Source organism: Cnephaeus nilssonii, assembly GCF_951640355.1.
Source record: "Cnephaeus nilssonii genome assembly, chromosome: 18".
NCBI lineage: Eukaryota > Metazoa > Chordata > Mammalia > Chiroptera > Vespertilionidae > Cnephaeus > Cnephaeus nilssonii.
Genome location: NC_137089.1, coordinates 19,174,566 through 19,189,233, shown reverse-complemented (window position 1 = coordinate 19,189,233; position 14,668 = coordinate 19,174,566). Strand labels below are relative to the sequence as shown.

The following is a 14,668-nucleotide window of genomic DNA, read 5'->3' as shown; positions in this document are numbered from 1 at the left end:
GTAGTGGAGGTAAGTCAATTTGCATATTACTCTTTTTATTAGATGAGAAAATGGGAGAAGTTTGAGAAGTACAGGGTAGGAAAGAACCCTGCTTTGGGAACAGGGCAAAAAGGAGGAAACCTTTTTTCATTTGTTTGTTATGAGAAGTGGGAAGTTTTCAAAATATTAAAGTAGAGGAGAAGGGACCAGTAGAGAGGAGATAACTGCCAGAGGAAGGACCTAGAAGAGAGAGAAGAGAATGGAATTCCAAGCACCTTTGTGAAAATTTGCTTTGGAAGGGATAAGAGAAACAGGGAAATCAACATTTCTTCTTATGTGCCATGTAGCAAACACTTTACATGTTTTAAGGTTACATTTGTCAAGAATGTTATAGGATGAGTACCATTAACAGGTGAGACAGGATAGAAAGGTTAGGTAGCTTAACCAGGCTACTTGTCAGTGGGAAAGCTATACCTAGAGCACATGCTGTTTCCCCCTCCCCTCCACTCCACTCCTCTCCCCTCTCCTCAGAAAGGAGAGAGAGACAGGCAGACAGACATCAGTTTGTTGTTCCACTTATTTGTGCATTCACTGGTTCATTCCCATATGTGCCCTGACCAGGGATCAAACCCAAACCCCAGTGCATTGTGATGCCACTCCAACCAACTGAGCTATACCCTGCCAGGGTTGTTTCTAATGTTTTTTTGTAGTCTCTCTGGGCTGTTTCTTCAGGGCAGGGAAGATAAAAGCTGGTGAAGATTATCACTATAGTTGGAGTAAAGGAAGAGAAGAGCCATGTAACCATTGTATATATGTTTCATATCTACTTTATTAGAGGAAAATATGGAGAAAAAAGGCAGGTGAATATATATTAATGTGCAGAAACATTATATAAGACTAGAGGCCCATTGCACAAATTCATGCACCAGTGGGGTCCCTCAGCCTGGCCAGCGGGTTCGGGCCAAAACCGGCTCTCCGACATCCCCCGAGGGGTACCGGATTGTGAGAGAGAGCAGGTCAGGCCGAGGGGCCCCACTGGTGCATGATTGGGGCCGGGGAGGGACGCGGGAGGTTGGCAAGCCTGGGAGGGACTGCAGGAGAGCTCCAGGATGTGTCCGGCCCATCTCGCTCAGTCCCGATTGGCTGGACCCCAGCAGCAAGCTAACCTACCTGTCAGAGCGTCTGCCCCCTAGTGGTCAGTGCATGTCATAGCGAGAGGTTGAGCAGCCTTAGCATATAATTAGTATACTAGAAGCCCAGTGCATGATTTAATCATGCACGTGTAAGCTGTCTGTCCGCTGGTCGGCAGCTCCGAAGTCCCTGGGCCCCTAGGGCGAGGCGGGGCGGGGGCGTGGTCCTCCTGCAGCCGGAGCCCAGGCCAGGGTCTTGCCTTTGCCTCCCGCCCAGGAAGGCTGGGGCTGCCGCCACGTGCTCCTGCGGCCCAACTGCCACCAGACTCCTCCCCGGGGAGCCGCGCCGCCCGCCCACCGCCCGCCGCCTCCAAAACGCCGGCTCGGCACGCTGCCCCAGAGGCCTGTCTGTGCCGCAGCACAGGCATGGCGCAGATGCTGAGCTCGCGTCGCCGCTGGCAACGCGAGCTCAGCGTCCTGCCGGCCCAATCACCACCCCAGCCACCCCGAGTCCCGCCCCCTGTGTCACCCGCTGGCCCAATCATGGGCGTAGCGGAGTGATGGTAATTTAAATATTACCTTTTTATTATGTAAGATTATGCTTTGGTTGAATGGCCAACTGGTCAACTTAGCATATTAGGCTTTTATTACATAGGATAGTTTAGTGAGAGCAATGCTCCTAGTTCTAGCCCTGCCTTATTCCATAAATCTCTCTTTAGAACTTGTAATACAAACTTGGGCTCTACTTTTTTGCATCTTTATACACAAATAACAAATTAAGTCACTAGGTGAAAAGAAGACTTAACTCATTGGTTACAATTAGAAGATAAGTGGTCCAAGAAGTGACCTTTGTTAGTGTTTTAATATTCTTTGCCTCTGCCTTCCATTTAAAAAAAATACTATACTTACTGGTATATAAGTATTAGATTGAATCATATTTAGCTGGTGTCAAAAGAGTTGAATATTGGCAGTTTCATGTGGTTCAATATAATAGTATATTATAGACAAGCAGTAATTGTAACTGTTAGCACCATTAACAGGGTTCATTTATTTATCAGTGTTTTTATTCTCTAAATAAATTTTATTTATTTATTTATCAGTGTTGTATTTATCAGTGTTTGCCCAGTGCACAATATCTGGCCCATAGCAGTCATTCAATAAACGATTTGTGAGTGAAAAACTATAGATTTTTGAGGTTACGTGTATGTTTTGTAAGGAATTTTGGTAAAGATTAGGAGAGATCCCCTTTGTGTTAGGCCCTAAGTTCTTTTTACTAAGAGAGAAGGATTTTTCAGCAAAGCTGTTTTATTTCCAATGCACTTATTATCATGTTAAATAATAAAAACTGACTATACTTGCTTCTTAACCCTCATGAAAGATGTTCCTCTTTCTCAGCTATTTCGAAGATCCCAACCAACATCTGAGAGTCCCTGCCCCCTACTCCTGCTCTTGGGAGGCTTTGTCAAAGGGCTCTGCCAGCCTCACATTCTCAGCACTGCTTTTCTCCTTTCAATTGCTCTGCCTCCCCTTTATACTCAGGATGGTTATGATATTCTTCTTTCTCATGTGGGGCCAGAGGCAGCCTTTTTCTATGCACCAGCAGGGCAATTACGAAAAACAATGTATTTGTCGTCACATTGTCTAGTATTACTGTTTGGGCCATTATGGTACCATGCACATTTTCTGCAGTATCGAGTTTCATCCACACAGTGGTGCTAGAAAACCAAGAATTGATGTTTGACCCCCTCCTAATCAGTGGAATATGTATTTCTAACTGTTCCTTATAAAAGAAACACTTCCTGGAGTTATATAGAAACAATGTCCTCTGTCTCTATCAAAGCCATCATAAAGCTACAAAGATGTTACTTCTGAAATGCTTCTAAACTTCAGTCGTTCTTTACCCAATGACTGCAATGGTTTCCTAGTGGATCTTCCTGGATTTAGCCCTGCTTTACTCTGGTATGTTTTCCATATTGTAGTTATAAGTGACCCTTTTACACATTTGAATCTGGATTTTATTCTCCTGCTTAAAAAATTCATAATACAGTGAGTTTATCAACAAATATAAGTAAAGAAAAGGTCTTTCATGATTCAATTCCTGCCAGGTTCTCTCACTTCATTCATCTGTGAGCCTTTCCTTGTACAATTCTGTTGCTGTTATTTCAGCCAATTTGGCTGTCTTTTGGGTCTTTGAGCACAAGTTTTTCCTCTTTACTTTTGCCTGCTTTTCCTTCTGCTTGTGTTAGGTAGGTGCGTGTATGTGTGTAGGTAGGTAGGTATACTTCTTAAATTAACTCTATCTTATCCTTTGTAGCTTGGCTCAAATTTTTGAAAGCTACTGTTAAGCTCCCCAAGTAGATTAGCTCCCATTGTTACTTGTTCTCATGGTACCCAGTAATTTTTCTTTTTCAAAAATATTTTTTATTTCAGAGAAGAAGGGAGAGGGAGAGAAAGATAGAAATATAAATGATGAGAGAGAATCATTGATTGGCTGCCTCCTGCATATCCCCTACTAGGGACTGAGCCCACAATCAAGCATGTGCCCTGACCAGGAATTGAACCATGACCTCCTGGTTCATAGGTCGATGCTCAAACACTGAGCCATGCCAGCCAGGCCCCAGTAATTTTTCTTAAAAACATTTAATCATATATTTACTTATGCATTTATTTGAGTAATGTCCATTTCCCACTCGATCATAAGTGTTAAGAAGATAGATTCTGTGCTCTTTACTCATCATTGTATCATTGGTGCATATTAAAATAGTTGTTGAATAAATGAATGAATGGATATAAGTAATCCAGGACTCAAAGTAGGTAATAGAATTAGGAACAGGTGAGCATTCTGGAATAAAACTTCCAATTAGCATGTAGTAAGATGAGTTTTATATTAAGGTAAGGTATTGCCTCAGCTTGGTCCACTTATTTCCTGTTAAAGCAGAAAATAGTTCTATTGCATGGGCAGCCCTGAATGGTAAGGGTTCCTGTGTATGGAAAAAAGGAGTGAGAGGCAGAAATCACATTTGGCAAATTTAAAATTATGGAAGCAACTAAGAGAGTAGATCTTAAAAGTTCTCTTTAAAAGAAAAAATTGTAACTATGTAAGAAGTAAACTATTGTAGTAATCATTTTGCAATATATATATGTATTAAATCATGATGTTGTACACTTTGAATTTATAGAATGTTTTATGCCAATTATATCAGTAAAGCTGGAGAAAAGTAAAATAAAATTATGGAAGCAACTAATGCTCTAGTGGAAAAAGTTCTATTTTTTAAGTAGGAAATTTTATTTTTATTCCAGGTATAATAGTGTTTTGTTCTCCATTTTGGGGAAAAATGTGGTATAACATTGCAGAAATCACTATTTGTGCTCACATTTATTTCCTTAATTGTGTAATCCTATATAATAAAAGCCTAATATGCTAAGTGTCTGGTTGTCCGGTCATCCACTCAACCAATCAAAGCATAATATGCTAATGATGTGCTAAGGTCGCTCAACTGCTCGCTATGATGTGCACTGACCACCAGGGGGCAGATGCTCCAACTGGTAGGTTAGCTTGCTGCTGGGGTCCGGCCGATCGGGACTGAGCAAGACTGGCCAGACACGCCCTGGAGCCTTCCTGCCCTACCCAGCTGGCCAACCGCCCACATCCCTTCCCGGCCCCGATTGTGCACTGGTGGGGTCGCTCAGCCTGGCCTGCACCCTCTTGCAATCCGGGATCCCTTGGGGGATGTTGGAGAGCTGGTTTCGGCCCAATCCCCCAGGCTAGGCCGAGGGACCCTATTGGTGCACGAATTCGTGCACCGGCCCTCTAGTGAAAGAATAAAAATGTGCTTTCTTAATGTGTGGTAAAAATCAATGAGAGATGATATAGGTAAAAGCATTTTTTAAAGTATAAAAACACTTCATGAAGTAGACTTAATATTTGCCCAGGAGATAGGAAATCCTTCAATTTTAGAATCTCTCTGTTTTTTATTCATAATAACAAGGAAGAGGTGCCCACCATGTTCTAAGTTCTGTAAGGGCAGGGACCATGTCAGTTCTACACACTATCCTCTGCATACAGTTTCTGGTCGGTGCCCAGAATTGTTTTTGGATGAATAGCATAGTGAATTGTGCTGAAGGCCTCTTGCCATGTAGGCTTTGTACAGAAGAACAATCTGAGGCAAAACTTTTTATGTGTATGTTTATTTTGTTTATATTTCAGCTGTGGCAGAAGTAAAACTTCGAGATGATCAATACACACTGGAACACATGCATGCTTTTGGAATGTATAATTACCTTCACTGTGATTCATGGTATCAAGACAGTGTCTACTACATTGATAACCTTGGAAGAATTATGAATTTAACAGTGATGCTGGTAAGGAAAAAAATATAAGTAGGATTTTCTAATAAATTTGATCCTTAATTTTCACTTTGAAAACAACATATAAATCTAACAATAATATTTCTTTTACTCTTTTACCACCTTTGAGCTATTTTTGTTATATATTTTGTTTTGTTATTTGTTGTAAACTCCACAGTACATTGTTAGTGTTTTTGGCATAGTCAATGGTCAGTTAATAGTTTCCTAACTACTTTCTGCTGCTTCTAGCCATCCTCTACGTTGTGTCTACAGCATAATCTAAATTGCTTGTCTGATCTTATCACTTCTCACATAAATTCCTTTAATATTTCCTTTATGACAAAATCCACACTTTTTGACAAAATCCAAAATTTTATGACAAAATTTTTTTTTCAGCTTGGTGGGTTTTTCTTTATTGATATGAAAATCCACACTTTTTAATATGTAATTTTAGAATAGGCAATGTTTTCATGTGATTTTTAAAAAAATTTAAAAATAGTAAAGTCTTGCCGAAACCGGTTTGGCTCAGTGGATAGAGCCTCGGCCTGCGGACTCAAGGGTCCCAGGTTCGATTCCGGTCAAGGGCATGTACCTTGGTTGCGGGCATATCCCCAGTAGGGGGTGTGCAAGAGGCAGCTGATCGATGTTTCTCTCTCATCGATGTTTCTAACTCTCTATCCCTCTCTCTTCCTCTCTGTAAAAAATCAATAAAATATATTTTTAAAAAAATAGTAAAGTCTTTCTGGCCTCATCTTTTATCTCTCTTGTTTTCAATACCCATATTTCCTTTGCAACTTTTTAAAAATTAGTTTCTTACCTATTTTCTAGAAATGGTTTGTTTTTTATTTGTCTGTTTTTTTTCATCAAGTATACACACAGTGGTATATATTCTTTTTTTTAAAATAGCAAAGTTTATTTTTGTAATTTCTCTCTCCACTCCTCCCCTCTTCGTATCTTCAGAAGCTCCACATCTACCTACCACACACTGCCTCTCCTATCTCTCTAGTTCTTTCTATATATATATATAAAAGCCTAAGCAACCTTTATAACTGGATGGCCGACCAGTAGCTATGATGCGCACTGACCACAAGGGGGCAGACGCTTAATGCAGGAGCTGCCCCCTGGTGGTCAGTGCGCTCCCCCAGGCCGGCCCGATTGGGACTGGGCGAGACCGCCTGATTGGCCGGGAGGGACGCCCCCTGTGCAGAATTCGTCTACCAGGCCTCTACTTCTTTATGTTGTGTTCTTCAAACCAAAACAAAACAGCTTTTATTGCCCAGCGCATTTGTATTACAGTCTGGTAAAAAGAATTTAACAGAAGTTATGAATGATCTGAGGGTATTTAACCTTTTGCACTTGGATGTCGAGTGTGACTCGACACGGTTAGCATCGGTAGCAGCTCTTTTTATACTCTTTGAATGTATCAATAATTTGAAATATTAAAAAATCCAAATAAATAAGTTTGTATGAAAAGAAACTCCAGTTTTTTATTCTACTGCCGCGCTTTGTAAAATCTGGGGTATTTAAAAAATTAAATCCCGAGTAGAATAAAGGAATCGAGAAAAAGGCAAGCGAGTGCAAAGGGTTAAGCATATGAGTTAATCCCCATCAGTCTCCAAGTAGTCAGGCATGGAAGAGGCAATAATAGGGAACCTCTGAGCTTCCCTTTCCTCCCGCAGGCCAGGCTGAGCCTGCTCCCTTTTCTTTCTTTCATGATCCCCCAGGTGCAGTGCTGTAAAAACATGCACCATGACCTAAAAGAACTGTTCTGGTACAACTAATGTAAATAATCTGAAATCATGAATCACAACTATCAGAGTGTGAAGAATTTCTTGGATTTAGAAAAAAATCACTGGGAACATAATCTTTCCATGTCATGTTCAAATTTTCCATGAGGTCTACCTGAATTTACTCTCAGAAATTCCTCTTCTTCCTAGGATGATTTTTTTTCTCTTTTCCTATCCCCTTAGCATTTGGTTCAGGGACAGAAGAACCTACCTGAAGGCAATAGAAGTTCCCAGGATAACTAAGCAGAAAGGGGAATAGAAGCAAGAAACAGAGCATGTTCTGATTTCTGCTGTCCGCTGGCCGATTTAGTTTAGAACCTGTACAAGTGATCTTGTGCCTATTTTGAAGCCTGTGTACATGGGTAAAATATACAAATTCTTCTTGGCATTTGAAGTTTATAATGCCCTTCTCACCAACTTTGACTTTCACCGCTTTATACAGACTGCACTCTAGAAATAACACACTCCTGCAATTCCTGAGACATGCCCTAAAGCCTGTTGCCTCCAGTCCTTTTCCCATGTGATCAACTCTTCCTTGGAATATTTTCTCTTAGTTCTGTCAGTCTGCTTCCCAGTCTTCACTTAAGTCCCAGCTAATCATTTCTTCTAGGAAGCTCGCCTTGATAAATATCTTTGCTCCCCCAAGAACATTTAACCGTTGGCTCTCAGATCTCCATGAACTATTTGAATTTGCTCTGGGCCAGGGGTTAGCAAATTGTTAGTGCATAATGCCAGATAATAAATCTTTTAGGGTTTATGGGCCAAATGGTTTTATGTTACAACTGCTCAATTTTGCTGTAGTAGTGTGAAAACAGCAGTAGACACTATGTATAAATGAATGAATGTGGTTGTATTCCAATAAAACTTTATTTAGCAGAACAGACAATAGGTCCAATTTGGCTCATGGACTATAGCTTGTTGACTGTTGGTCTAGCCTGTGGTTTTTCTTATATTTGTGTAATTCTAGGACTCAGTAGAAGGGTTTCCAGTGTGTTGCTGAATGGATAACAGCTGTTTAAAGTTGTTTTTTTTTCTTTTTTTAAAATTTATTTAGTATTTATCACTTTAAAAAAATCTTTATTGTTCAAGTATTTACATAGGTTCTCTTTCTTCCCCTCATTAACCTCTTCCAGCCCACTCCCATCCTCCTCCCCCCTCCCCAGGCTCTCACCACCCCATTGTCTGTGTCCAGAGGTCATGCATATACGCATACAAGTTCATTGGTTGATCTCTTCCCGCCCACTCTCCCCTGCCTTCCCTCTGAGGTTCAACAGTCTGTTCATGCTTCTATGACTCTGGGTCTATTTTTGATCACTGGTTTATTTGGTTCATTAGATTCTGCATATGAGTGAGATCATGTGATACTTAACCTTTCTCTGACTGGTTTATTTCTTGCTCATTGGAGTTGGCTTTGCATTCTTGATTGGAGCTTCCTCTTATTATCTGGGTATTAGTCTTTGGTTTATTGAGATAAATCATTTTATTGAATGATAAATATTTGTTTCTTAAACAAACATTTATTGAATGCTACTATGTCCTTTGTAGGCACATACACATAAATTGATAACATGTAACAGTGGAAGTAGGGATAAGATGCAGAAGTAGTATGGAGAGGAAATGTTTTATTAGTGTGCTTGGCTGGGAGGAGTGGGGATAAGGTCACGGTTTAGGGCCAAAATCTTGGTTTTATCAGTTCACCCACTAATATTCACAATTCTGGATGCTGAATCCAAATTAAATCACAAGATTTAAGACTGGGAATCTGGAATGAAAGTTTAATGATTGCATTTGAAATACTATAGATAAGCAATGTGGACTGGTTAGGATATTCTTCTTCTCTATTAAAAAGTTTCCATAGGAAATTAAATACAGCTGACTCTTGAACAACTTTGGTTTTAGGGGTGCCAACTCCCTTGCAGTTGAAAATCTACATATAACTTTTGACTCCCCCCAAATTTGGTTATCTCTTAGTATCTGCCAGGGATTGGTTCTAGGAAAAATCCACAGATGCTCAAGTACCCTATATAAAACTAGAGGCCTGGTGCACATATTCGTGCATGGGGGGGGGGTGTCCCTTAGGCCAGCCTGCACCCTCTCCAATCTGGGACCCAGGACTGCTGGCTCCCAACTGCTCACCTGCCTGCCTTCCTGATTGCCCCTAACTGCTTCTGCCTGCCAGCCTGATCACCCCCTAACCACTCCGCTGCCAGCCTGATTGATGCCTAACTGCTCCCCTGCCAGCCTGTTTGCCCCCAACTTTCCTCCTCTGCCGGCCTGGTCACCCCTAACTGCCCTCCCCTGCAGGGTTGATCACCTCCAACTGCCCTCCCTTGCAGGCCTGGTCCCTCTCAACTGCCCTGCCTTGCAGGCCTGGTCCCTCCCAACTGCCCTCCCTTGCTGGCCATCTTGTGGTGGCCATGTTGTGTCCACATGGGGGCAGGAACTTTGACCACATGGGGGCAGCCATATTGTATGTTGGAGTGATGGTCAATCTGCATATTACTCTTTTATTAGATAGGATAGAGGCCTGGTGCACGGGCGGGGGCCAGCTGGTTTGCACTGAAGGGTATCCCGGATCAGGGTGGGGGTTCCCTTGGGGTGTGGAGCGGCCTGGGTGAAGGGCCTGTGGTGGTTTGCAGGCTGGCCACGCCCCCTGGCGACCCAAGCAGAGGCCCTGGTATCTGGGATTTATTTACCTTCTACAATTGAAACTTTGTAGCCTGGAGCGGAGCCAAGCCTCCTGCTCGCTCCATGGCTGGCAGCCATTTCTCTTGGGATTGATGTATCTTCTATAATTGAAACTTTGTAGCCTGGAGTGGAGGCCTAGGCCAGCCAGGGCTGCAGAAGCTTTGCTTCCTCCATTGCGGGGGGCAACCCTTGCCTCCTGTTCTTTCCAGCTCTGTGGCTGCCACCATTTCTGTTTGGATTTGTTTACCTTCTATAATTGAAACTTTGTAGCCTTGAGTGGAGGCTTAGGCCGGTAAGGGCAGGCGGAAAGCTTAGCTTCCTCTGTTGCCGGGGAAACCCAAGCCTCCCTCCTGCTCTCTGTGGCTGTAGCCATCTTGGTTGGGTTTATTTGCATATTTGCTCCTGATTGGCTGGTGGGCGTGTGTGGTGGGTGTAGCGGAGTTGGGGTCAATTTGCATATTACTCTTTTATTAGGTAGGATGGCAGAGATCAATGCATACAGTTGGTCTTTCACATCTGCAGACTCCAAAGCAGATTAAAAAAAAATACAGGGATTTATTAAAAAAAAAGATTTGTGTATAAGTGGACCCATGCAGTGCAAATATATGTTGTTCAAGGGTCAAATTACTGTAGTGTTTTTAAGGTAGCTTATTTGACATGGAATCAGAGTAAAGACTAAGATATCTTTGATTCCTCTTACTGACCTATTCTCTAGCTTCTATTGACACTCTATAATAACTCTTTATAATTTCTTATACATTTTATTGTGACTTAAAGTTAAGGGCTTTTATGTTTTTAAGATTCTGTTATATTTTGTTTGTTTAGGAAAACAAATCTAAAATCTCAAAATTCTCTAAGAATATTGACTTTTATAAGCCTAACTCAGCACAAAGTCTGATATACATATACATATATATATGTGCATATATATACACATATATGCATATATATATATATATATATATATATATATATGTAGAAGCCCGGCACGAAATTCGTGCACGGCGGGGGGTTGTCCCTCAGCCCAGCCTGTACCCTCTCCAATCTGGGACTCCTGGAGGGATGTCCGACTGCCTGGTGGGATCGGGCCTAAATGGGCAGTCGGACATCCCTCTCACAATCCAGGACTGCTGGCTCCCAACTGCTTGCCTGCCTCCCTTCCTGATTGCCCCTAACCGCTTCTGCCTGCCAGCCTGATCACCCCTAACCACTCTGCTGCCAGCCTGTTTGCCCCCAACCTCCCTCCTCTGTCGGCCTGGTCACCCCTAACTGCCCTCTCCTGCAGGGTTGATCACCTCCAACTGCCCTCCCTTGCAAGCCTGGTCCTTCTCAACTGCCCTCCCTTGCAGGCTTGGTCCCTCTCAACTGCCCTCCCTTGCAGGCCGGATGCCTCCCAACTGCTCTCTCCTGCTGGCCATCTTGTGGTGGCCATCTTGTGTCCACATGGTGGCAGGATCTTTGACCACATGGAGGCAGCTATATTGTGTGTTGCAGTGATGATCAATCTGTATATTACTTTTATTAGATAGGATAGAGGCCTGGTGCACGGGTGGGGGCCAGCTGGTTTGCCCTGAAGGGTGTCACAGATAAGGGTGGGTGTTTCCTTGGGGTGTGGGGCGGCCTGAGCGAGGGGCCTGTGGTGGTTTGCAGGCGGGCCACGCCCTCTGGCAACCCAAGGGGAGGCCCTGGTATCTGCAATTTATTTTCCTTCTACAATTGAAACTTTGTAGCCTTAAGCGGGTGAGCCCGGCCAGGGTGTGCGGAAAGCTTTGCTTCCCCTGTTGCCGCCGGCAACCCTGGCCTGCTCTCTCAAGCTCCATTCTGCTGCCATTTGTTTGAATTTGTTTACCTTCTATAATTGAAACTTTGTAGCTTGAGTGGAGGCTTAGGCCTGCAATGGCTATGGAAAGCTTGGCTTACTCTGTTACCTGGGAAACCTTGCTCTCTGTGGCTGTAGCCATCTTGGATTGGGGTTAATTTGCATACTCACCCTAATTGGCTGGTGGGCGTGGCTTATGTAGCAGAGTGATGGTTAATTTGCATATTACCATTTTATTAGAGAGGATATGTATATATGTATATGTATTAGAGGCCCATTGCATGAAAATTCGTGCACTCAGGGGGGATGGTCCATCAGCCTAGCCTGTGCCCTCTCATGGAGCGGGCCTAAGCCGCAATCTGGCCTCCCTCTGTGGGAGGCGACTGGGCTGGCCCATCAGGGATGGCACTGGCTGGCACATCTCCATCCCACCACCATTACGCCACCGCTGGTCGCTGCCACCTTCCACCACCCCCCCTCCCCCCCCCGCCCATCGCTGACCCCTCCCTCCGTCCAATGGCATGTGCCTTGGCTGGCTTGGCACTGCCTGCTTGCCGGCCCATCTTCTACCAATTGGTCATTCCACCATTCAGTCGATTTGCATATTAAACTTTTATTATATAGGATACATATATAAAAATGTATACATATACATATAATTGAATTTCAAAATATTATTACATACCTACTTATATATTATGCATTACCGTAGGCATTGGCAATGCTGCAATGTACAAAATAAAGTTCCTTCCAGTTTATTAATTTTCAGTAGAATTTGAAGTGCCTCCTTCCTTCACTTCCCCAGTTTGAACTTGACATTGAAATAACAACCTCTTTTGGCACATGTTCATACATGTTCAAAGCAGTCTACACCTTTCCAAATACATATAGTGTATGTTTAAATTTGTTTAGCATCTTGATAAAATTAAAAGTTTATTTTTTTAAGTTTCACAAGTAAACAATAAGGAAGCCATAATTTATAATGGGTGATTTCTGAGAAAGTTTCTACAAGTTGTCTTTTTTCCCCAGTTCTTAATTGTTTTCATCCTTGAACTTATGCTCATTTTATTAAATTTATTCTTAAGTATTTTATAGTTTCTTTATCTGTTAATAGAATATAGTTTTTTTCTATTTTCTAAGTGCTTATTTGTTTTATAAACAGCCATCTTATTTCATAATTCAGTCATTTTTCTTTTACTTACTCCCATTAAGGTTTTCAGAGTATACAATTTTATCAACCAAAGGAAATGGTTTTATCTCTTCTTTCCAATGTTTATGAAAATGGAAATAACATCCCCATATTGTTTCATTTTTATCTTATTGCTCTACTAAGATAGAACCTCGAGACAGTGCGGACTAATAATGGGGAATGCAAGTATCCCTGTTTAGCTCTTGTTTTTAATTGTAGTAGGTTTTAAATTTACTTAGGAAAATACTGTTGGTTTTGATAAAAACCTCTCATTGTTTTAAGGTTGTTTCCTTCACTTTCTGTTTCTATTTAATATTTTTTATTAAGAATGGTTGCTGAATTTTATCACATGTCTTTACAGCACTCACCTATTAATATTGTATGTTTTTCATGAATTTATCAATGTAGTGATTTAGAATGATAAAATTGTTAAATTTCTTAATTTCCTAGAAATCATTTTTGGTAAGAGTATATTATTTTTTGGATACATTGTTAGATTTCTATTTGTTGACATTTTACTTAGAATATTTGTATTTATTTTCACAAGTTATAGTAGTTTTTATTTTATTCTTTTTAATCTATTAGATTTTTTTTTTAACCCTCACCTGAGGATGTTTATTGATTTTAGAGAGAGGAAGGAGAGAAGAGGGGAGGGGAGGAGAGAAGAGAATCAGGGAGAAGAGAGAAACATTGATCTGTTGCCTCCTGTAAGTACCCTGCCCAGGAATCGACACACAACCATTTTGTTGTGCGGGACAGTACTCTAACCAACTGATTAAAAATCAGTTAGATTTTGATTAAAGTTTTGCTGGCTTCCTTAAAGGAGAGTTTTCTGGCACTGGAAAAGTTTAAAACTGAAAAGATCTGGTTTTTTGTATTTTATGTATCCTACTAGAGGCCCAGTGCGTGATTAAATCATTCACGTGTAGGGTCCCCTAGGCCTAACCTGCCATCCAGGCCATATCCACTGCCCCGCAAAGCCTAGCACGCTCCGCGGACACTGCTGGCAGCCTGCTCCCCGCTTTTGATGGCAGGGGGTCCGCTGGTGCTGGAGCGGACACACAGCTCCCTGCTTTCGATCGCGGGGGGACCTGGGTGTCTGTCCGCTGGTGCACCAGGCCTTTCGAAAGCCTCCGGCCGGAGTGGACAGACAGCCAGCTCCCCCGCTTTCGCTCCCCGCTTTTGATTGTCCGCAGCAGGACGTGGGCTCGCTGCCCCAGAGGCCCCTTCTGTGCCGCAGCACAGCCATGGCGTAGACGCTGAGCTCATGTCGCCGCTGGCGATGCGAGCTCAGCGTCCCGCCGGCCCAATCAGCCACCCCGGCCACCCCAAGTCCCACCCCCCCGCGCCTCCTGGCCAATCGTGGGCATAGCGAAGGTACGGTCAATTTGCATATTTGTCTATTATTAGGTAGGATTGTCCTTTTCAGTGGTAGTTCTCTAATCACCTACCCAATTTATTTTATGGTTATTGGTTTATTCATGCTGTGTGTTTCTTGGGTAATTTTGTAATTTTGTTTTGTTTTGCTAGGGAAATCATTTCCTCTTAAGCTTTCAAATTTGTTCCTGTAAAGTTGCATACATATGATGCTCTTAAAATTGTTGTTGTTTTTTCCTCTTTATTTTTTCTTAATCAAACTTTAGAAGGTATTATTACAATTTGATGTTTCAAGAATGGTGTTTGGGGTTGTATTATACATCAGAATCATTGGGAGCAACTGATTTAAAAA

At 42.3% G+C, this 14,668-nt stretch overlaps 1 protein-coding gene across 1 annotated transcript in view; it reads left to right on the top strand.

Annotated features, from left to right (window-relative positions):
- The window catches only part of NUDCD1 (NudC domain containing 1), a gene marked incomplete at its 5' end in the record, with an annotated part of 63,806 nt that overhangs the window by 8,788 nt on the left and 40,350 nt on the right, over positions 1-14,668 (top strand). The window contains one exon of the mRNA XM_079795912.1: positions 5,317-5,471. Within this exon, the coding sequence (XP_079652038.1) occupies positions 5,317-5,471 (155 nt within the window). The remainder of the gene's footprint in view (positions 1-5,316; positions 5,472-14,668) is intronic.